At 38.9% G+C, this 24,098-nt stretch overlaps 2 protein-coding genes across 6 annotated transcripts; both read right to left on the reverse strand.

Moving 5' to 3' along the window:
• Nucleotides 1-3,526: 3,526 nt before the first annotated feature.
• On the reverse strand, nt 3,527-13,527 carry mbd1b (methyl-CpG binding domain protein 1b). Of its 5 annotated transcripts, none has more exons than XM_034868706.1 (17): nt 13,155-13,527; nt 12,064-12,653; nt 11,314-11,454; nt 10,772-10,913; nt 10,395-10,681; nt 10,170-10,252; nt 9,999-10,042; nt 9,148-9,288; nt 8,979-9,059; nt 8,240-8,260; nt 8,042-8,134; nt 6,116-6,277; nt 5,845-6,024; nt 5,622-5,699; nt 5,445-5,525; nt 4,589-4,726; nt 3,527-4,187 (listed from the first exon to the last, which is right to left on the reverse strand). In XM_034868706.1, the coding sequence occupies exons 2-17, from the start codon at nt 12,447-12,449 to the stop codon at nt 3,714-3,716; spliced, it is 2,532 nt and encodes an 843-aa protein (XP_034724597.1). In that variant the 5' UTR covers nt 12,450-12,653; nt 13,155-13,527; the 3' UTR covers nt 3,527-3,713. The 5 variants fall into 5 exon arrangements, with proteins under 5 accessions (XP_034724597.1, XP_034724598.1, XP_034724601.1 ...); XM_034868707.1 differs by having other exon boundaries at nt 8,042-8,141; nt 8,247-8,260; nt 13,071-13,527; XM_034868710.1 differs by having other exon boundaries at nt 6,116-6,265; nt 13,071-13,527.
• A 1,874-nt stretch (nt 13,528-15,401) lies between these two features.
• cxxc1b (CXXC finger protein 1b) lies at nt 15,402-23,077 on the reverse strand. Its single transcript, XM_034868725.1, has 14 exons — nt 22,862-23,077; nt 21,613-21,728; nt 21,413-21,513; nt 21,168-21,307; nt 20,390-20,545; nt 19,929-20,075; nt 19,718-19,825; nt 18,860-19,038; nt 17,698-17,905; nt 17,442-17,552; nt 17,283-17,332; nt 17,105-17,201; nt 16,627-16,779; nt 15,402-15,783 (listed from the first exon to the last, which is right to left on the reverse strand). Exons 1-14 carry the CDS (start codon nt 22,862-22,864, stop codon nt 15,637-15,639), a joined length of 1,716 nt encoding a protein of 571 aa, XP_034724616.1. The 5' UTR covers nt 22,865-23,077; the 3' UTR covers nt 15,402-15,636.
• Between the last annotated feature and the right edge of the window lie 1,021 nt (nt 23,078-24,098).

Consider the following 24,098-nt stretch of genomic DNA (forward strand, 5'->3'; position numbering starts at 1 on the left):
ATATTAATAAACAGATAAGCCATTGCCAAATGAGTTGAAACTTCACAAAAAAAACTCATGCTGTATTTTTCAGCATGGCTGTGTTTAGAAATTGTTGTCATCCTAAAGCTTTCGCAAGCAGAAACTCAATTGAAGATTATTACCTCTTCTGAAGAATCCCCCATGTTTTTTAATCCTATGTGTCCTCCTTGGTTACTAGCAACGCTGTGGGGGAGGGGTTGGGCACAATTAAGGAGGCTTGTCAATGCAACAGTGGTGTTGCTATTGGCTAGGATAGAAGGACAGAAGGACAGAATGACAGAAGGACAGAATGACAGAAGGACAGAATGACAGAAGGACAGAAGCAGAAGGACAGAAGCAGAAGGATGGAAGGACAGAAGGATAGAAGGACAGAAAGATTGAGTTTCTCATGGGGGCGTCAGAAACCACACACTATATGGCTTTAACTTAAAGAAGCCTATTTAAGGTTCAAACTACAGAAAATACATTACATAATTGAAGAAAACATGAAACCAATGTATAATGTTTAATTCTATCAATATAAATCTATGGCTTAATTCAATGACACAATTAAAATTATTTACTGTTGAAATGGAGCCTCTTTTTTCAGAAAAACACAACCGCATAACAAATGTTACTGCAACATAACAAACTACTGTAAATCAGCATTACTAGTTTGTAAGATGCTTTACCTAAAACAAAGACATTGTTGGACCACAGATCAAAGTCTCTTACGCAATATATATTATAGGCTAAGCATTAGCTGTGGTTTCCATCGAGACAATGATTAATAATAAACCCTATAACTCAACCAAAAGTAAGTCATTCTGACTGACACTGACACATTATCTGGCTCATCTTGTTGTAGTCCCATCACATCATATACCCGACACAAATAGGGATTAAAAACAGCTACATACTGTATGCACATGTTGTTGTTGTGGTGGTAATGTATTGATAATGTTTCAGTCAGTTAACAATTTTTTTCTCAAGATGTTTCAGAAATAGGTCTATCCGATATACTTGATATTATAAATTTAGAAAAAGACAAGTTCATTTGCACAATGTATTCAGAAAAACAAAGTTTGTTTCAATTCTTTAAGGTTTTAATTCATATACTAAATGACAATAGCTTTTTTAAAGAAATATTAACTGATCCCAAACATTTCATATCAAGAAAGTCATTGTGTTACTGCATAAACATCCCAATGGAGAGGGGGACGGGAGAAAAATATAATTTCTATACAGTTTACCAAAACCAATAATCATACTGGTCAAAAACAGAAATGGAACGACATGATTTTACATGTCATCAATAAAGATGAGTTTTGGCTACACCAGCAGTTTCATTTAAATATATAATTTTGGGAAGTACATTCTACAAAGCATTATACGAAAGGAAGAACTCTGATCTCTCTTGATTTGACCATATTTCAGATGTTGAATCTGACAATAAATTATGATACCATCTGCTGTCTCACTGAGTTTAAAAGCCTCTGACACTGCAGAAAAATGATAATGACTGTGGAAAATATTCTGATCGGTTTATGCTAATATAATATTGTCTAAGGGAGAAATTAGGGCCGGGCGATATGTGGAAATTCAGATATCACTGGATTATTGACCAAATCCCTCAATGTTGATACTGCTACGATATTGTTGGGTTGACAACATAAGATCAATAATCATCAGTAATGTGGACATAATAAATAAGTGGTTAGGAGCAAATAATAGAACGGCTACAATAGTCTGGTAAATTCAGAAAATTACATAACTTTACTGTAAGCTTTAAACCAGGAAAGGATTAAATTTAAGACAGATTACAATATCCAAAATAAAGACAATATCTAGTCTCATATCACAATATCAATATCGATATTTTTCCCAGCCCTAGGAGAAACATTTAATTTGCAAGTTGTAAAACGTTGATTCGTTTTTTCAATAGAATATCTTTACTGCATTGCTTTTAAATAGCGGAAAGTGATAATCTGAAAAAAATATCAAATTGATCAAAAGTATTACAAATATATCGCACAAACTTAATGACTGCTGAGGTATTCAATTCATGATTAGTCAATACACGTGGCCAGGGTATTTGGGGACTTGTCAAGGCCTGCAGTACAGTCTGAATGCTGTCTCCCCACCAAAGTCATGTAGGTCATCATGACTGATCTTCATACTAAATGAGATATTTGGAGTCTTGAAAATATTCCAGTAACCTTCTAGATTAGTACTTTTGTTGTTGATAAATTAGAATTGCTAACACATGATGAGACTTTTCAAACTAATTGTATTCCCTCTAATGACTCAGGTTTGAGTGAAGAAGGAGAATATTTAGGCCCTCACTCACTGTGTTTTATATTTGTTTTATTTTGGTCAATATGAAGATGTTTATCTTCCACCTTTTGATTTCTTTTTTTTTTTTTACATCCACTGATGTTCAATTAAGAAAGCATAAGTGCACATGGCGATGAATACATTTTTATAAACACTGCCTGCATAGCACCCAAAAAAATGTGTTGAAGTGTTTTTTGGGGGGGCGAATATCACAAAAGAAATTAAGTGAAACAAACATCAACAAAGCAACTTCAATTGATAGATTGAAACATGACAGAGGTGGAAAAGACTTCAGGCTGCTGGTTAACTCCATTAGATATGACAACATTGTTCCAAATTTTAGCTTCATTTTTGGGTTGAGAAAGAGAAAATATGAGGTCAAACATCTACTCAAAAGTGTAGGGTGGGGGTTAGGATATCTATCCCTCAAGTAAGAGTGTCAATCAACCAACAGAATGCTCACCACATAGCAGGCTAATGGATTTCAGCTCTACCCATCACTGCCCAACATGTGACATAACAGTCATGAAGAAAAGCCCTACACCAAAATCAACAGAAGACATCTGGGAAGAAACACACTTTAAAAAAGTGCACTGAGTTCCTGCATGGTTTTTAGGAGTGTACGATTCAAAAGAATGTAATGATTCAATATTGATTTTTAGGCACGACTCAAAATCAATTCTCAATTTTTTTTAAACGATTCACAGTATGTACATGTAGTTACTTTTCCCATGTGAAAGTATACACGCCATTACAAAATGATTGATGATGAATCGATTTTTGGAATTCTTTGAATTGACAGAGATGGAATAGATTCATGAATGTGTATGGATTTTTTTTTTTTGCACACCACAGTGCGACTTCATTTTCGGCTCAAATCTTAGGCATCGCTCCCTAATCCGCTAGCTGCCTGCCCCCTGAAAACACCGTGAAAAAGCCCGGTCTTGGGAGACAACACAAGGGTCATAAACGTCAAACTAACACTTGTGGCACAGGACAGGCACAAAAACAACAAAATCCTCCAGCCAATCACCAACAAGATGGTTGGGCAGGGGGTGGGTCTTAGTGACAGTCAGTTAGTCATAATAGTTACGGAGACGTGGGGGGGAGGGGCAAGCTTGCCCTGTTTGGTTTGAAATTTACTTTGAACGTCAACAGAAGTGACCATGCAGGAACTCATACTGCAGCTTTAACATCACAGCTCCTGGAACGCCTTTGGTCAGTCTTCAAATAATCAAATCCCCCTATTACAGTCTGGAGGTAAATCTGTAAAATTGTATGTACAACAACTGAAATAATATTAAGAAAACAGCACAAAGTCATCCAGAGTACCAGTGGTCTCTACTGTGGTCACAGATCTTCTGTCTCAGCTGAAGTTAAAGGCCCTGCAGCGCTCTGCAGTTAGTACATCTGCTCACGTTCCTCTTAACCAAGAAATCACATGTGGATGCCCGCTCCAGTATTATTGGGTCCGTATTAGATAAAGGCTCTTTGGGGGTTAGTCCCTGGCAGACAACGTACATCTCTAGGCCCAAAAGCAGATTGATTACATCAGTCACAGAGGTTAAGTGTGCTGGGTAGTTGTCGTAAAGGGGGTGGGTGGGGAGCAACGGCTGCTTTTGGACGGTGACTTGATAGCAGAAGCCTGGGTCGATCAGCACCATGGTGTCGGTCAGGTTGGACTGTTTACAACACTGGATGAGCTGTATCTGCGGGCCCTCCACCATGATGGCATACCATAGGATTGGCATTACAGTGGAGCGCAAAGAGTGTAGCAGTTTCATTAGCTGGTTTTCTATGTCCGCACCACTCCCAGATGGGTTATCAGCCAAACTGAAGATCTGTGTGATCTGCGGAACAACAGAGTGGAGTGAAAATAAATACACAAAAGTTGTCTCATTGAACATAGTAGTGCAGTAAATGTGCCTGTTTCCAACAGGTCGATTGCTTGGCCTGTGGTATTGCTGCTTGTAGAATTTATCAAGACCAAATTGTACCCGAAAATTACTTACAGAAAGAGCTATGGCCAAAATGATAATCATGATTATTTTGATCACGATTATTCTGATCCAATGGTTCGAGAGATATGTGTGTGTGTATATATATATATATATATATGTATACACACACACACACACACACACACACACACACAGAGAGAGATAGATAGATAGATAGATAGACACATTTATATACATACATACACAATATATTTATTAGTAATAATAAAACATCTAAGCAGGACACTTACCATGGGAAACTCCTCCTCCTCCTCTTCTTCCTCCTCCTCCTCCTCCTCCTCTTCTTCTTCTTCATCTTCTACTTCACCATGCTTTGGAACATCTCTACCAGTGTGGGATTTGTCTGCGTCCCATCTGCTTAGCTGGTCCTGCATTGATTAGGTTGAACTCATGAGCGCAACTCTAAACTACAAATACAGACAGTGAAAACCTTTGCTAAGCATTAAATTTCAGCTGCATCAGATTACTTTTAAACTGCAGAGCGTCAATTGTTATAAATGTATCCATCACATGTATTAGATCATGGACCATGTATCTAACCAGATGGTAGATACTTTTAAAGAAGAACATTTATTTATTTACGATACATTCTTAATTTACAAAGAAAATTGTTGTCTTAAAGGTTGAATTTTTTAATTGCTGTCAGTTAAACGCGTTAACGGCGTTAATGCAAATCCATTTTAATGGCGTAAATTGTTTTATTGCGAGATTAACGTTCTTTTTGACCTAGCAAACTTTGTAGTAGTAACGTTACGTTAGTAGTACGTTTTGAGTGGATGGCGAGCGCGAGACCCCGAAATGGACGCCAATAAGATTCTGAATGAAACGTTCACATTTAAAAAGTTACCAAATGGTTCTGTTGACAAGACCGAAGGTTTTTTTTGTGTTTTGTCGTTGTGAACTGAGCTATCATCGCAGCACGTCCAGTCTGAAATAAAACTTGATGGCCAAGCACACAGCTGATGCCAAGGGACATTTAGAATAGATAAAAATATGCAATTAATTACGTAATGTATGACACTAATGTGATTATTTGCAATTAAATATGTTAATTGTTTGACAGCACTAGAAGGAATGTTAACTTACTAGTTCAGAGTTGTTGTGGTTGCTGATGTGAGGAACTCTGTCAGGCAGTCCATTCTGCTGTCGGAAATCCAAAAAACTCAACTGCCGAAAGACAAAATAAAGTTGACATTCTGTTTTGAGATAAGCATTAGGTGGCAAATTTTTTTTAATAATTTTACATTACTACTAATTTCAAACCTGCATAGATGATTGGTTTCTCACATTCAGTTCATAAGTGTGTTTGCTACCACTGGCAGGTTCAGAGCTCCAGCTCATCTACAGCAGTGAAACATGAGCAAGTGAGAAGAATTCTTCCTTAAAATTTAGGTTTTATTTTAAAATGAATCTAAGTCTAAAAAAAAAAAGAAAAAAAAGGAAATAAGAAACAATATAAATATTTTTAAAAGTTTTGGGAACTCACTGCTTGAAAGTTACTGTCCTCATCTTCATTGTCAGTCAAGTCCAAGCCAGATAGCGGTCCTTTGTTTTTCTTTAAACCTGACTTCCGACTGTATGTGTAGTGAGGTCTAGGCCTCCCCGGCAGCATTGAGCCATCTGGCCCATATTCACCTTGTCCCATCTGGAAAGGCAGCAAGTGTCTCTGCCAAATGTTGCAGAAAGACATGTAAAAATCAATACTATTACATCATTACTACAAGAAACAAACACATTGAAGATCACTAGGCTCTTACCATTGCCTGTCTCTGACACTGACGTAGTCGACACTTCTGCCTCTTCTTGTTGCTGCCTCCAAACTTTGGTTTGTCTATACAGAAATCACATGTGCCACAGTCTTTCCTGCAGAGACAGGCTTTGCATTCTCCACAGGACCGTCGCTTCCGCTTCTTATGCCACTAGGGGCAAGTCAAGTGTATAATAAAAATAAAAGAGACATTTTAATGCTACACTGCCAGTGACAAAATGAATGTTGATAACAGATGACTTATAAGAAATCTTTTTCTACAAACCACACACAAACACTCACCTTTTTGTATTCAAGTATTTCAAAAAGTACTTTGTACTCTTACTTAAGTAAATTTTTTCAATTTTTATGAGACAGAATTATGCATTATAAAAAGGTTTTATTTCATGTGGACATGACTGGTGTGTTTCAGCAAAAGATGGTCTTCCTTAGGTCAAAGTAAAGAAGTGAACATAGCAGTATTTAATAAGATACTAGTGGAGAGGCCATTGAAAATGTGCCTGTTTGGAATGGGCCAATTGCTTGGCCTGTGGTATTGCTGCTTGAAGAATTCTTCAAAACCTAAATTTTCCAGAAGGACCCCACACATTAATATGCAACTTAACTGTATAGCCTACTACTGACCTACATCATAGAAACACATTGTAGTACTGTATTAAGAGACAGAGAATGGGGGCATGCACACACAGAGAGAGAGAGAGAGAGAGTGAGAGAGAGAGAGAGAGAGAGAGATTTGTTAACAAATGTAACACTTCAGCAGAGGTGTTCATCTCCATACAGGTTTGGAGGCTTGACGGTTAACGAGAAGTATGGATTTGATTCGCGGGGGTAATTCTGTGACGGTAATGTCATCAGTGTTGTAAGTTAGCAGAAGACCTTATTAACCCGACCCAGGGAGAGTCTGATGAAAAGCGCTGTGTCTGCCCGGGTTCAGCGCTGAGATTTTCTCACATTGCACAGCGCTCTGAAGGAATAATCTCAGAGACTGCTTTATGTTCTGTATGCTCACAGCAACTTAAAGCGTAACTCTCGCCAAAATGCAACCTAGGGTGTTTTTGTGAATGTACCCAAGCCTAACTTTAGTTTAAATGCATAACTAGGATAGAAGCGCCACTTTTAAGATTTACTTTAGTTTTTCAGTTAAATGGCTTTTTGAATGGGAGAGCTAGGGGCACTTAAATGATAGCATCAAAATTGTTATTTTTGAAAAAGTAAGAAGACTCGACACAACATTAAACTTTGCTTTAAGTATCACCAGGCGCTCTTCAAATGAAATCGAGCATTGAGAACATTGTGTACACAGAGATTACTAAAAAGAAAGGTTTTGAACGACTTACTTAAGCAGTTGTTGTTGTTTACGGGCACTACCATCTCTGAATGCAACGTAACAGAGAGGAGAGTAAAGATGGAAAGCTCCTAAAGCTTAGTTCTATATAAATGCACGGATAATTTGTCCTTCTGTCAATAGTCGTAAACAATATTGACCATGTAGTTGAAAAATGAGCCTCATGTAAGAATTACAATTCTTCCTATGGAGTCCGTTCATTTGCATTTGGGGATCGACACTTTTTCACTGGCGAGATGGTCGTGTCCGGAAACAACAACTGCTACAGTGAGTCGTTCAAAACCTTTTTTAGTAAACTCTGTGTACACAAACAATGTTCTCATTGTGCCAGTTCATGTGCAGAGCCCCCTACTATAGACAGTTACAGAAACTGTGTAATTAGCCACATTCTTACTATAACTATACAGAGCATACAGAAAGACAGCAAAAACTAATGAACATGTGGTTTGACTGGTTTCTGTTAATTTTGTGGCACCATTGTAAAATAGATTTTGGTTGATTTTGTATCGCTTAAAGCAATCATGTCTTCCTGTCTGTAGGACAGTGAGTTGAGAAAAAAAAAAAACTCACATCATCATCATCGTCAGTTGACATGTCATCCTCATCATCAACGTCCACGTTGACGGAGAAGTTCTCTGTGTCGCTGCTTTTGAGACTCGGGTGCTGCGAGAATAAAACATACTCCGTGAGTGGAAGGAACAGGTAAAGCAATCATATTGAGTATATTAAACACAAATAGAATTTGGTCTCATATTACAAAAATTTTACCTGTGAGTCTGTAACTTCACTCTGCAAAATAAAATAATTGTTTTTAGAACATGAGTTCATGATATTCAGGGCCAAAGCCCTCGTGCATAATTACACTTTTATTACAACCCACATAGTGGACAATGTGAAATTACTAAAAACATGTCTAATGTCTGACCCAGACAGTAAACATGTAGAAAAACATTATTGAACATGATTGATTATTAATATTGCATAACAAGCCATGGAAACCCTGCTTTAAAACTGTTATTACAACATCATAACAGGCTTTTAAATGTGGAGGTCAGCAAGAACCCATGGCTTGTGAACGCAGCACACGGAGACCTTTGACCCTCCAGCAAGCATTGTAAATATGTACATTTTACCCATATTTTACACCAGGTGCGTCTTTGTTGCGTTCCGGCCGCACCACAGTTTTGGTCCGTCCTCCCCATGTGCCATACCACACCGGGAGCGCCTCATAAGAGGAGCATCTTTCCTGCCCGACTCGCAGATTTTATTGTCTCTATAAGTACTTAAAAGAACAATCAGATGTTTATTCAAAGGCCCGCGGCTTGCATTAAATTTGACCTGGCGCGTGTCTTTTACTGAGCAGAACGGAGAGCCGCTTCTGGGACACGGTAAGTAGTGGCTGGTGGAATATCAAGCATTGACTTGATTGGCTGTGATTTCTCACGGGGGTCGAGCAGACATGCCTGGTGCAAAACAGGAGTTGGTGTATTATAAAAGTGTTTATTACCTGGAAACTCATGCTGTCATCAAACGTTTCAGGAATATCATTGTAAGGCTTCTGTAGCAGGAAAACTCCACTTCCAGGGTCCTGGTGGAATATCCAAGAAAAAGTGACAAAATTAGCACAACAATTGGCATCGAAATAATTAATAACTTTTGTGTCCCCAGCAGTGTACCTTGCGGATAGGACATATACATTTGCGTTTTCGGCATAGGCGTTTCCGGGACTCTTTGCTCTGCTGTCCATGCTTGCAGTTGGCACACTGCCCACAGTTCACCGTATTGTGGCATCCCACACACTGTCCACAAGGAATCCACTATAGTTGACATGTAGAGAAATAATAAAGCAGGTAATTTATTAGTATCCATTTGCACATTTTTATCAGTATCCTAATTCCGGTAAAAGAAGTGTTGAAGAATATTCCATTTCACCTTTTCTCCATCCCAGATGTCTAAAAACGTTGATTACATGTCCAGTTAGTTTCAACAACCCTACATCCTCATGTAAAAAACATTCACATAATGTGTATATTCTAAATCCATGGTTGAATTAGTGTATTATTGATAAAGTTCCCTATCAACCAACGATTTGGCTAGTTAAAGTGCGATGCCATGTTACATCCTGCTACGCTCTGCGGTGCCCAGCTACGTCCTGCTGTGCCTTGTAACGCCCACAGTGCCCTGCTATGCTACAAAGAACTACTACAAACAAACTCTTCATTCTAATCCCAACCGGTCGTCAGACACCGCCTCCAAAGAGCCTGGGTCTGACCGAGGTTTCTGCCTAAAAGGAAGTTTTTCCTCGCCACTGTCGCACTGTTGCTTGCTCTGGAGGAAACTACTGGAACTGTTGGGTCCTTGTGGATTCTGGAGTGTGGTCTAGACCTGCTCTAACTGTAAAGTGTCTTGAGATAACTCTTGGGTTGTGATTTGATACTATAAATAAAATTGAATTGAATTGAATTGAATTAAAGTGGCTACAATGCAGCTGTTCATTCACACAACTTGTTGACAGCCAATGATTTACCTTTCTGAAACGAACCATCGGATGCTCTTTTGTCTTTGAGGCGGCTGGAATTCAAAAGAAATAAACATCGAAGGATGAGTACAGTTTTTTTCATTCATTGTTTTTTTCTCCTACTTCTAACGCTGCATTTTCTTAAGAATCAAGACATTCAACAATCATAAATTGACATACCCCAACAGCTGGGACAGCAGGGCCTCTTCCTTTGTTTGTCATACCATGTGCCTGTGAAGGAAATGCCACATCTAGCACACACCCTGCAGGGAAACATGATAGTGCTCAGTCCATCCACATACATCATCAACTCACCACAAACAAACCCCTTTGATTAACTTGAAATACTCTAGTGTTTTAATTACATCAGCAGTTTTAATAATAAGGATTAAATGATTTACTAACAGTGTGCTGTCCTCAGACCCGATTTCTCCATTTATGGAGGGAAGTGGAAGCGCTTTGGATGATGAGGGAAGGGGAAGTTTAATTGTATCTTCCGCTGGTGGATTCTCATTGCGAGGACCTTCGTTTGGAGTTCCTATTGTACTGTACAAGGAGAAACTCGACTGGTTGGAGTAGAGGTTTTTGGGCCCCGCATTGGGGGTGAGCCTGTGGTGGGAGTCCGGAGTGTCGGCCCCCTCTCCTCTCTCCATAAAGCTGGACTCTGAGGAAGAACGCTCCCGGATTTTTCTCTAATGGACAAGAAAGTGAGGAAAACTAACTGTAAGACACACACACATCTTACATGTTTTAGGTTTTAAAGTGATAGAAGAGGCCAATACCTTTGCTCGGTTTCGAATTCTTATGGGTGGTGCTTGACCATCTAGGAACTTTCCTGACTTGTATTCAAAGGTTGACAAGTCAAACGTTCCCTCCAGCACTGAAATCAGTTCTACTCGACTTCTCACTCGATCACCACGCGGACTGCAAAGAAAAATAACACACTTTTACAACTGAAAAAAGCTACATTCTGTTGTCTTCTGTCACATGCTTCTGCTTCTGTACAAAGATAACATTATTCATGTAAGCCTACTAAACTGTATTATTAATATTATAATAAAAACATTATTAAAGTATGCCTAAGAGGTAAAATTGAACAGTTGTTATGATATTGCCCAGCCCGAACAAACAAAGTTGTGTCACTGACTACCAACAACAAAGAGTAAAAGAAGTGACAGGAAGTTGTTAACAAGGAGTAAAATCCCAGCACTAAATTTAAATTGCTGACCACCAAGTAAATGTATGAAAGTACATTCTGGCCCCTGAATTGAAAACAACTGTACACTGGGATTTTCTTTTTAAATTTCCACTAGTAGGCATTTACCTCAGGTAATATACATCCTTCTGTCCTATGCTAGAACCTGACCGCCGGACAACCTCTTTGCGTTTCCAACCCTCTCCAAGTACTGGCCAGTCGTCCCATCCTTCATCAGGATGTGTTCGCTTACGACGGGGAACCTGAAGCCTGCATTTAAAAGAGGAGTTGGGAATTATGCATGTTAGAAATCTTCATACCACGTGACATAAACAGACGTAAAGCCATCTAAGAAAATGGTTATATGCTAAGCCGTGTTGTGGTACACATCTATTTTGTTTCTATAGATTGAGGCAGAGTTGTCTAGAGGTTTGAGTTGAGCTGTTTCAACAGTAGTTTAACAAATAGGATTAAAAACAGTACAATGCCCTCAGATTTTTAGTAAGCAAACAGGACTATTTAACCTATAACATAACATATGAATATACTCTATTTCCTACCAGTTAGCTATTAACTGTAACCCCTGTGCTAGTGTACATCATTTTGTAAGCATTCACCTTAATCAAATATTATCACTGTTAAATTGTCAGAAAATGTGTACATCATCTTAGCACATCTGTTTCACCACTGCCAGCTCAACTGCGATAAAGATAATGATGCTTGCACATGGCCGTAAAAAAACTTATTCTAATTAAAAGATAATGCTACTCATTATCAGACTACATTTTAAGATACAATGGCTCTGCTGACAACAAAGATTTGACATATCGCACTATTACATGACCACAGATTGGGGTAAATCAACATTATTCAACCTACTGATAAATCTTTCTGGAGGCCTTCTCGCTGTCTGCCACACTCTCACTCCTTTCACTTTCTCCTGCCAGGCTTTCTTCCTCTGGATCATTCCTATTAAAGCCAGTAGCCTCATCATCATCCTCCAGTGGCTCAAACCAGTCAACAGGAGGCTCCGCACCAGCGGCCTTAGCCTCCTCCGTTTCTTCTCCTGGTGTTTCCTTTACAGGATCTGAGCTGGAGTTCCCCTTTGTATCGATACTGCCTGAGGGTGCCAAAGGCTTCTGTGTGGGTGCTACCTCAGAGGTGTTTTCTGCCTCGCTGCTGTTCTTCTCTGTGCTTTGTTGTACCACATCTTTCTCCACAAGCTCTCCACCGGGGACCGGGGTCTCATGTGGTTCCTCGTTCATTGATGCACCCGTTTAGGCTACAAACGTTTCAAATTGTTTCCAGGAGACAAATAATATATCCTCTACAGTCGATCTTGCATTCCATTTATCATAGTGTATTTTCACATTGTCCGTGTATAGCCACTTGACCTTGGCCATCAAGGTTTGGGCACGCAGGTGAACAGTCAGGATGGTTGACAGGTGCTTAGTTTTTCATTACTGAACCTGAAAAAAGAAGATGCCGTTCAGGAAGTTGAAACAGATCGTTTGTACAGTATAGTAACCCCTAGCTCGATGTTGGGTTACTGTAACTAAGGTAATGTTAGCTTAAAACAACGAGCTGCTCAGACATCTGTTTTAGCTATAGGTTAACGTTAATGCCTTAACGGGTAGGTACTTACGTAACGTTAAACGTTATGGTTAGCCCAACATACCAAAGAGCATCGATACAACAAAAACAAACTAAAGAGACGGAAGGTCCTCAATCTATTAAACGCTAGCTTTCATTAATATAGCTAGCTCACGGTTTAACGTTAACGCTAGAGCTTCCGCGTATCCATTGTTAACTAACGTTAGCTAGCATTGGGTTGTAGCTAATATCCAACAAAAACAAACAACCCAAGCGACACAAGTTATCCTCACCTGCTAAATGTGCTGCTACTGCTGAAAGGGCTCTGATTCTCTGATAATGGCGTTTGCTTCTTTATGCATAGTCTAGTGACATACCGGCAGCTGAAGAAACACTGAAACCGAAAACGGGAATAACGTTAGCCTCCTTTAGCTCCAGCGTTCCTCTATGGCTCCTATGATGAAATTGTTCCTCTGAGTTGAGACAGCAGTGTATTGCTACCAGTTTACAAATGTTTTCGGTAAGGAGGGCCAACAAAACAGGGTAATATTTCCCAGATCCATAGCACTGTAGTCACCTCTGACAACACTTTACAACGTAGCTAGAGCTAACATAGCTAGCCTCCATGCATCTAGCAATAATGGAAACGGTTGTAGAACCAAAGAATACGAGAAACACGAGAAACCGAAGAGGCTAATCCGTTACCCGTCTGCTCCGTCTGTTAAACTCTGGCCCCGCCTACACAAAGCACAGCATGAGCTGCAAGTTGCAGTTCATACATGGATGTATTAAGGGACTTTATAACATTCATAAACTTCTGCCATTTGTAATTACGACACATAATCGTGAACAATAGCCAGTCAACTTAGCTAGGATGTAGCTATATCAGCTAGCGAAATAGAATTTACAACCGCTCAATTAGACATATTGAATTAGATGTGTTGCACTCATTTCAAACATTACTCATTCACAATCTTTCTCGTCAATCCCTTAGTTATTCACTCACTTAATCAACCAAGCGATTTGTCACAATAAATCATATAAACATGTCTCGTCAGTTCTTAGTGAACTGACGGTAAATGAAGCACTTCCGAAACCTCCCAGTGTCAGCCTGGTGGAAGGGAGTGACTTATCTCATCCTGCCTTCATCTTCACCAGCCCATTTAACTGCTGCCTTCACGACAGCGAGTCATTGGATGTGACAGCTGCGAGCGTGTTCGTCTGTGGTAAAAAATAAATCAAAAAAAAAGGTTTGTCTTGACTGGCAGCGGAGTAATGCGTAACTTTACAGGACGAACAGGTTGGAAAACATTTTTTTTTTGTATATTGTATTTGTATATCATATAATCTCGTAATTTATGCAAACAATATTGTATGCGTCTAATTTCAGGCATAACCACACACTACCCCATTAAATTCTGCCGCCCAAGTGACCGCTCAGTTGTGTATTATACATGGGGGCCTGAATATGTCAATTAGCAAAATGCGAATATTTCAATAAAATGTGATAAGAATAAATGTAAGCCTATTTTGTGTTTAGTATTTTTCTATTAATTACATATTTATTCAGTATTTAGTTGTGGATTCAGCAGGGCTGAAGAGTAACGCCTGGTAACGCGAGACTAGTTGTGGATAGACTGTACCACCATGGCAGCCGTGTTTACAAGGATATAATACATCCATGGTTGACACATGCTGCGGAAACTAACCTTTATATAAAATTGCTGCTTGTGCACTTCGGTTGCTTTTTTAGATTTTTGTAGTGTACAATGTAAACTTTGAGGTATGAGGTGGAAGTGCAAATGCAAGTGTAAATTAACGTATCAGCAGTTTCTATAACAAGGAGTGTTAAAGGATTAAATTGTGTTTATTTACATATTCAATATTGAACCTGTTTGCATTAGTTTTAAACAAAAAAAACATTTACTTATGATCAGAAAGTTAAGTATACCAGAGACGGTATAAAGTATATTCATGCACAAGGACATTGAGGTCAAAGGTCAGATAATTTTGTAATGATTTTAGAGCATACCAATCAGAGAGCTTCACATCTGATAACCAATCAGGAACAACCCATTACATTAGGAGGAGTGTAGAATGGGAGAGTTGAAAGATTGTGGCAGAGAAACATTAATATTGCATCCAAATCTGTGTTGTATTGTCTGCAGTCTGAAAAATAAAACACATTATACCTAAAAGTAAAGTTTTGGTCTTCCATATGTCAGTGTTGGGTTCTTACAAACCTACTAGTGGTTATTTAGTATAAGCTATAGAACGCTGAAGAAAAAAGAAAAACACGCCGACAGGGAAAGTCTCCCGTGCAATTTCCATGTTACCTCCCTGTTTTTGATGCATTCTTTCCTCTACTCATATACTCATGCAACATTCCCCCTTTGATGATGGCAGTAATTGCTTTGGTGTACTGTACTCGTTCGTCTTCATGATAGTGAAGAACGGCCCAATCAGTTTGTTCAAAGCAAACACAAAGCTCACACTCTTTGTTTAGTTGGATTTCAAACCCAGTTGTAATAATCATGATAATAAAAATGTCCTGTGTACATCACGCGTGGATACCAATAGAAAGGATGAAAAAAAGAACAGATAGATCACTCAAACACACATCAAACCCAAAGCAAGTTTAAGGTGTTTATTGAGGGCAATCAAACCAAAAACAGCCGTTTTCAATAAGCAGCAGTTGATCAGGAAAATATATATTCATTACCTCTTACATTTCACTATTTTACAAACATTTTAAAATAATCATCTAGTTAGAAAATCTAAAATCATTCGATGTTAATTTAAATCCTCAACACTTATATCTCACATTACGCACAGTGACCCACAGCTCAGAGAACAAGACTACCTGTCCTTGTTGCTACGGAGATCGGTCGTCACGGGGTCGTGCTGAATAGTTTGGTGCAACATCAGAGCGAGCAGACCAGCTCTGTTGGTCATTGCAGTCCTGACATTACGCTCCTGTTCAAAGAGCTCGTCCAACTTGTACCACTGTGGGTGAGAAGAAGAAAGAAAAACTGGTTACAGCTGAAGAATGTGTGTAATCAGTGTTTTAAGTTATTCATCATCATAGAGTCAAATAATTATCGCCGCCGCCCCCCCCCCCCCCCCCCCCCCTTATTGTGGGTTGAGGGCAAAGAGACACATTTCTTGTGTGGGGTCTTCTTTGACGTTTCAAACATGCAGACTTTCAAATAAATACAGTTGTGCTAAAAGGAAAAGAAAAAATACATCTTTTGTTAATTGATCTTAATGCCATGATTACATTTTTTTTTTTTTTAAATAGGAAAATTCCAATCTTTAAAGTCACCAATTTTCTTGTGAATGAATAATGTGTTGTAAATAAATAAATGACCCTTAAAATACAGGGGAGATAAGTATACACACCCCTATGTTAAATTCCCATAGAAGCAGGCAGAGTTTTATTTTAAAAGGTGAGTTATTTCATGGATCCAGGCTGCTATGGATGAAATTCAAATCATCCCCAAATCATCACATACCCTTCACCATCTCTAGAGATTGGCATTTCCAAATCATCTGTCAGTGAAAATCAAACCAGCTGTTAGGCTAACAGAAATACAACCATGCCAACCTATAGGAACATTAACAGATCCAACATTTATTTATTTACAATACATTATTCATTCACAAAGAAAGATGGTGTACTTAAAATATTGGACTTTTCCAAAAAAAATTGAATTGAGGCATTAAGATCAATTTCCAAAAGATGTTATTATTCCTCTTTTTAGTCAACTTGAGGTGTGTAAACCTTTGAGCACAACTGTATCAACCCTTCTGTTAAAACGAAAGCAAACGTCATGATGTTTGTCTTACCACCCTGACCCGCTCCAAGTCCACTTCTGCTCTTCTAAGCTTTTCCCAGTTGTAATGTTTGTTGCATTTCCTTTTGGAGACCCTGCAGTAGTCTCCGGTCAGCTCAAACACATTCTTCACCAGAGGGCATCCACACACCTCATCCACTGGGATCTAGTCACCAAACAAATGAAAAACATAGAATCCCCACTTAAACACTACTTAAAAAGGTGCTCCAAGCAATGTTGCGTGTGTTTTTGGGAGGGGGTTGAGGGGGTTAGTGCGCGGAAGCACAGAAGAGAGGGGGAGGGGACAGGATGAGGAGGAGCGAGAAGCAAGCTAGTCTAATTTTGTTTGAAAATACTTTAAACGTCAACAAGAAGTAACGTCACCCAACATCGCTTAGAGCACCTTTAATGTTTAGCAGGTTATTACCATTAATGTTACGTTTACAGTGCACCATGTATATCCTACAAGTGGCTGAAGGGCTTTCACTGACCTTAGGATCTCTGGAATGTTCTGGACACAAAACCTGAAGCCTCTTACAATAGGTTTTGCTTTGGGGATTGTACACATCACAGAAGAGTCTAGTTGCTCTGTGGAAAAAAAGATACATGTTAGCAACTGAAGTAGAGAAAGTTTGCTGTACACTTTGGAGAGGAATTTCTTTTTCTTACCCTTCTATCCTTGTAGGGTACATGGAACCAAAGGAAGTCTGACTCTCATACTGTCAAGATAACCATGAGGGAAAGAAATGTTACATGCAGCCTATATGCTTTTGTCTGTGTTTATATTTAATGTTTGGAGGCAGCAACAGCAATTTTAAATATAAGCACCTTTGCGTAACATCTCTCCATATGTCTCAGTGCCACTTTTGGATTGATGGGGTGACTACAAGACACACAGAAAATCTGCAGGTCTGTGTCCTCGCTGTCATTCTCATTCACCTGCACACAGAACCAAAGCATTTTCTCAAAAAAAAACATTACCTCTGCAATTTCAAAGCGGGCCTGACTTTGACAGGACCCACAGGGACATATCACGGAAAAAGCAGTGACAACAGGACAAGCACACAGGCTGCTGTCAGCTCACCTCCTCGTCCTGCTGAACTGCCTGCTGCTTGGCCTTGGCGATGATGCCTTCCAGTTCGTGGAAGCGTCGCTCCATCTCCGTGAGTCGCAGCCGGGCGTTCTGCTGTTCCCGACGGATGCGCTCCAGCTGCTTCTTACCGTGCTCCTCAGCTATGCAGGGACTCTGCTGCCACTGCTGGATACGCTGAGGGAGGATCTCATAGATCCGGCTGTGGAACCAAATGCACACAGATTCATTCAGTGTTGCCTTTTTTCCCACCAGGAATATTCCCAAATGAGATTCAGAATTTCTTTTACAAGGAAGTCCTGGCCAAGACAGCAGGAAAAAAAGTTTGACATAAACAACTTTAAACAAAAAAGCAAATTACATCAAACAATGAATGAGAACTGTTCAGTAACAGGACAAGTACACTGAGTTTTCAAATACAACTTAATCCTGTTTTTATAATCTAATATGATTATAAAATAATCAAAGGTGATATTTAAAAAAGGTCAGTGAGGGTTGTAATTTCTGAAAGTACAGGAAATTCACGGTGGGGTACAGTAAGCCCCATTTCCCTTCCATCTGCACTGCGTTCAGGATGCTAAGCGTCCCCCGGTGGCAATCGCAGCCATTCAAGTCAATGATTGATAGAAGCATGCATGAAGACGCTCTCTCTCAGGTCTATTTTCACGCGAGCCTCAAGGCTATTTGGACAGCCCAGCAGGAAGTGAAACAGCGAGAGTATCCAGTCAATTAACCAAAATATCCAACCAAAGTAGAGACAATAAAATCTTTGAGACGGGCAGCAAGACGCTCCGTTTCTGAGACACTCCCGTTGTGGTACGGCACGTGACGGATGACGGAACAAATCGGAAACGCAGCACAGACGTGCCCAGTGAAAAATAGGGGTCAGGCTTTTCTGTCGGCTTCCCAACTCATTTTTTTTAAAAGAGAGAAAATAGCATTATCCTTTGAATACATACACAGGACATAGAAGCAGCAGTTTTTTATCATGCGATTTATACTAAACAAAAGGGAGTTCCAATTTAAAAAATAAATAATAAGAATTAAAAAAAAATTACATTCACTTAATATGTTGGCTTTGTTTGGCGTCCGGAGTACAGCATCTATCCTGATAGAAGCACACTACAGCATGAAAGGTGAAAGTAAGAGTTCTTACTTGGCAGCTAACTTCATGCCACAGTCCTCGGAGCAGTACTTGGAGTTGGGTCTCGCTGCCTCCACACAGCTTGGCCCAAGACACTGGCGCTGTCCGGTGCTATCTCGGAGGTCGCTCCTCTCACTGTACCTGGTTCTGTCTTTGTGCTTCTGCTTCTGCTTGTGGCGCCGAGACTCCTTCTGGATAGTTTGAAGAGAATGTTATTGTATGTGGTACTACAATTGACCACGTTAACGCTTAATTGAAATGATTTCTGGTACAGGACTAACAATCCTGTATTCCAGACTCTGAAACCCATAACAAATGTATACGTAAATCCACATTTTAACATCTTATTTTCATAAAACCCACTAATTTCAGAGTTGAAGTTTTCCAACCACTCTTCAATAAATTACATAAATTACTGTCAAGCTTTATAATTATACATTTCACCTTTTGACAGGCAAAATGCATTCAATCTATTCTTTAAGGAATTAATAGAAAGGGGAACGCAACTTCTTCAACTTTCTCTGGAAGCTCATTCCCTGATTTTACCAGAGCATGAAAAAATTCTCTCTCTCTTTTCTGAGAGGCTTGTTCTGGGATGAAGTTTAAAGAATTCCCTCGAGTCTCATACCTATTGTTCCAAAACTGAAAGACAGGCTCAACTGTTGCATCAGATATTCTCTGTACAAGCTTATACACCTGAATCATATCACCTCGGTAGCTCCTAAATATGGGGATCAAAAAATTAAATTTTCTTAAAATGTATTTTTCATTAATGGAATTAATTTTGTAGATCTTCACTGGACGCATTCAACATCTTTAACATTTGGTAGATCTTTAAATAAAAATTATAATTTTTATGAGGAAACTTACTTTCTTGTCAAACTTCTTTTCCCGTCTCTTCACGTGCTTCACCTTCACAGCTTTTTTACGCATGACAGGACTGAAAGGCGGCTCATCATCTTCATCACTATTCCATGCCTGGGTGGGAGGATAGCAAACAAATGACTCAACATACAGTTCCCGATCTAAGCTTTTAGCTGCTGATTGAGTGTAGCTACCATAAACAGGTCTCAAATGCTACCATGTTGTTTTTCATTCCCGCTGCCTTGTACTGCTGGTAGAGATCCGCTTCACTGTCGTAGTCCTCGGAGTATCGTCTCCGTCTGTGGTAGGAATTGTCCCTCCTTTCTTGCAAAGACATTTCCTCATCCTTCACACGCAGCATTTTCTGTCCAAAACAACAAGCACAGATTGCATATTTCCAAAGGATCTAATCACTTCAAGAAATTAAAAAAGGGATCTTTAAAGTTTTTCAAAGTCTCATTTAAAAGGTATTTTAGGTTTTTGAACTGGTACCTTGCAAGATACTATATGAATGATGCTTTATTGGTTTACTACAGAGTAACAATCTAATAAATGATTGTTGTGGGAGGTTACATGTAGAAGTAGACTAAAAACTTAACACGGCAGAAATGTTTGTATTTTTCTACACTTCGGTGACATGATCTTATTTGAAAACAAAATCAACATGGAGTGACTTACCCTGGCTCGAACCTCACATTGCCTGAACCTGCACTTCTGTCTGATTTTGTTGGGGCCTCCAAACTTCTTCATGTCCTTGCAGAAGTCACACTGGGCACAGTCCTCAGTCCTTCTGCAGGGCTCACATTCCCCACACATTCGGACTGAACGCTTCACCTGAGCAAAATCCAAACAATAACATGCATAGCTTTACATCCTACATATTCACCTAGTGCTGAAAAACGCGTAGGCGTCGATGTGACCCAAAGTAATATTCTCCATCATGTTCATTTTAAAAAGAGGTTTTGAGTTTTTACAAAACTATGAAATTGAGTTGGATGAAAGACAATTGATGGATGACCAATATGCAAAACAAAAGTGACATAACATTATTCCATAAAAACTAAGTATGCCATGTAACTTGTCACCTTCACATGATTCGAGAGTAGCTTCTGCATCACTAATATTTACAAATTACGTGTGTTTATTGTGTTCTGTTGGAATGTTTTGACAAATTGTATTCTGATTTGGCAACACTGTTATAAAAACTTTTATGCCATTTGAATTGTATTTGTAGTAACCTTCATCAAAGTTCCTTCTGACTAAATTATGTAAATGTGTTATTATATTAGCAACTAATTGAATACTAATGCTAATAGAAATGCATACCTTATGTCAGTTAGAAATGGCTACATGTTGAAGACTTGTAATTTTGAATACCTAATCAAATTTTACAAGTACTGTAGTACTATTTTCATTCAAACCTAAATATTTAGGTCAGAATAGGAGTACAACTTACTTTAGATCCACGTCGTCTTTCACTCTTATAGTCAGGAGTACTTGGGGTGCTGTACTGTCTGTCAGATCCTCTATCAAGCTCAGCTTCCTTCTCTCGGTTTTTCTTTGATCTATATTTTATTTCCAGTGAGGAGTTTTTATCTGGTGACAGGAAGCATAAGGCAACGTCTTTTTTTTAAATTTTGATTGTTTGTGATAAGTATGGCAATCTTAAATGCTTTGGTAAACGGTTTTTTTCCCCATTACCTCTGCATCTCATGCAATACCATTCCCGGATTGCCTTTGCCATCTTCTCGGTGATGTTAATGCAATGGCCATGGAACCACTCACTACAGTTATCACAGCCACTGTCAGTGAGAGAAGGAAATGAAGAAAACAATGCATGAGGATTGTTGCATCCATACACAGTGATGATTGAAACAACATCATCAGCGTTGTGAACTTACATCATGAAGCAGTTGATGTCTGGTTTCCGGCAAATACAGTACAGTGGTGCGTTCTCCCCCTCCATACTGCTAGTCTCAGGCCCTGGTATAGGGTCAATGTCAGACATTTCGCTGTCCTGAAAAGTACAACAGTGCATCACAAACTGGGGGGAAATATACTTAACACCATTACTAACTGATTTTTGAGCTGCAGGACATTTTTCTCATGGACAGCTGAAGGCTTTATCTGCGTTTTGAATAATAATATTTTTGCAGAGCATTTCACTTTGAAGTGTATCCTGATCCGTTACTCAAGTAAGTCGTTTCCAGGCCGCATAACCCTTCTCCAGTAACTAAGGACTGTTCCTATCTTGGTAACTACACTGAACTCCCCATCCTACAGGTTTAATAGTGCTTAATCTGTATCGCCAATTTATTGCCAATAAAACTAAACAGACAAGTCTTCCTGTTGCTTTCATACCAAATTGTAGTCAACTCACCTTTTTTCTACATTTTTTGAAACGATCAACCCGTTTATCACACTACAAGGAGCAATATATGGTGTATACAATTTGGAACAAAGCTATGTTTCAGATTGTATAGCGGAAGTAGTTAACTTAAACCAATGTTTTCTACGAAGCCCCGTTCACTACCTGTTATCTCATGGTAGCTAGCTGGGTACTATATTATAACTAGTGTTAACGTTGGATTGTAGCAAGCTAGTAATATCTAGAAAGATAGTTTCATGTGTTGTAATGTGGATACTGTCCAGAATATAAGGGGTTGATCAGCTACATAGCACCCTTAGATGGATCGACACACACACACACACACACACACACACACACACACACACACACACACACACACACACACACACACACACACACATCTATGACCAGCACCTACAGTTATATTAATGCCAATAACGGCTTTGTTTACATACAATTCTATGTTTCAGTTAGCATTAGCTAGCTAGCTAAATTGTTCCAGATTACGCTCGCTTACTTTGCTTTACCGCAAACACTAACGTTATGTTGTCAAAATAATTTTGATTTGGTTGAACTAATGCTGTGACGTCATTATTCGGCATTAACAGGACTTTATTTAAACGCCATAACGTTAACTGAACGTAAGTTTGAACACAACATGCTTCTGTGGGATGTGCTGCCGTGTAATTTTTGCTAGCTAGCTAAGTTATTCGTCGAGAAATGGTATTAACGCTAGCAAACTTTGTCAAGTCATAGTAGTCTTCGTATCTCATACTTACCATTATGTGGGATATGTAACGTTACACTCTTTAGTCGTTGTGCAAATATAGTGGAAGGAAACAAATAGCTACAACATAAATACAGTGAACCTATTAGCTCGATCGCTAAGCTAGCGTTCTTTTTTTTTTCTTCTTCTTCTTTTTCTTATGACGTTTTATGGCGGTTGGCAAACATCTTTTTAGTGTGCATTACTGCCACCTTCTGGGTGTGGATCAGAATTGTGTGTATGTGTATGTCACAGTAAAGTTCCTTTATCTTTAATTAATAACGGAAAGCATAACGACATGCCTCATGGTATGTGCAGCAGGCATTTAGTCAAATTCCCAAATGTCAGTTTTAGGCTAACTATATTTCTGTAAGTTAAGTATTTTGACAGTATTTAGCTTGCATTAGTGGACTGTGGATACATAAAGAAGCTGTACTATTATGTTTGAAAGTGTCTAGCTTGCTAACAACGTTAAATAGCTAACCTTAACCTGTTCTATTAAACACAAACAAAGTGTCTTTAGCTAAATACATAACATTTAAACATGTTAAAAGATTGTAGCTGGCTGTCAGTAAGCTAATGTCATGTTTCAGTAAGCTATGGCACTTGCAAACAAAATACTATTGCTTTCTTATTTATCCCAATTCCACTATAACAATAGTTGCATACTGTGTACAAAATGCTGCTTTACTTGTCACTTTGTTTACTGTACAAGACATCTCCATGATCCCTATGCTACAGCACCGCCTCAGGGTAAAAAAAAATAGTTCCAACATCCCTGTCTCCTAACATTTTGTCCTACAGTCAAAACAGTTTAATTTAGATAGGACTTTTTTTTTTACCATTCTTAAACACGGATGTCACAATATCAAAAATCTAGTAGTTGGTACAGATTCCACTAAAAGTATACAATACTTGATACAAAAGTCAATACTATGGTGTGTTAAAATAAAAATAGAATATGTCGTTGATTTTCCTACGTCCTAATTTTACAAATCAAGGAATTTTCAAAAGATCTGAGTTTAACTGCAAACTTAACTTGTGCACAGTAATATACATGTGATCGACTCTTCTCTCCTTCAATCAAAACCTTTGACATCATGCAGCTATATGTGATGATAAGATGATTTCTCTTCAAGCTTCCCCAGAATAAGCTGATCTATTCACAAGAAGGTCCATGGACATGGCAATGAGTACTCTTTAGCTCTGCAGTACTTGACATAACTGTACTTTTCAGAGTGAAAAACACA

The sequence above is a fragment of the Etheostoma cragini genome, chromosome 4 (assembly GCF_013103735.1).
Source record: "Etheostoma cragini isolate CJK2018 chromosome 4, CSU_Ecrag_1.0, whole genome shotgun sequence".
NCBI classification, from domain to species: Eukaryota; Metazoa; Chordata; class Actinopteri; order Perciformes; family Percidae; genus Etheostoma; species Etheostoma cragini.

Bases quoted from the DNA above. Each gene is read 5' to 3' on its own strand.
- cxxc1b (XM_034868725.1), bottom strand. The intron at 21,308-21,412 runs GTAATGGGGAAA...TCCTGTCACCAG, and splicing joins GTATTGCATGAGATGCAGAG to ATAAAAACTCCTCACTGGAA. The intron at 17,553-17,697 runs GTGAGCTGACAG...TTCTGTGTGCAG, and splicing joins CAGTTCAGCAGGACGAGGAG to GTGAATGAGAATGACAGCGA.
- mbd1b (XM_034868706.1), bottom strand. From the start codon at position 12,449: ATGAACGAGGAACCACATGAGACCCCGGTCCCCGGTGGAGAGCTTGTG. The intron at 10,043-10,169 runs GTATGTCAATTT...TTTGAATTCCAG, and splicing joins CTGCTGTCCCAGCTGTTGGG to CCGCCTCAAAGACAAAAGAG. The intron at 9,060-9,147 runs GTACACTGCTGG...ATATTCCACCAG, and splicing joins GTATATGTCCTATCCGCAAG to GACCCTGGAAGTGGAGTTTT.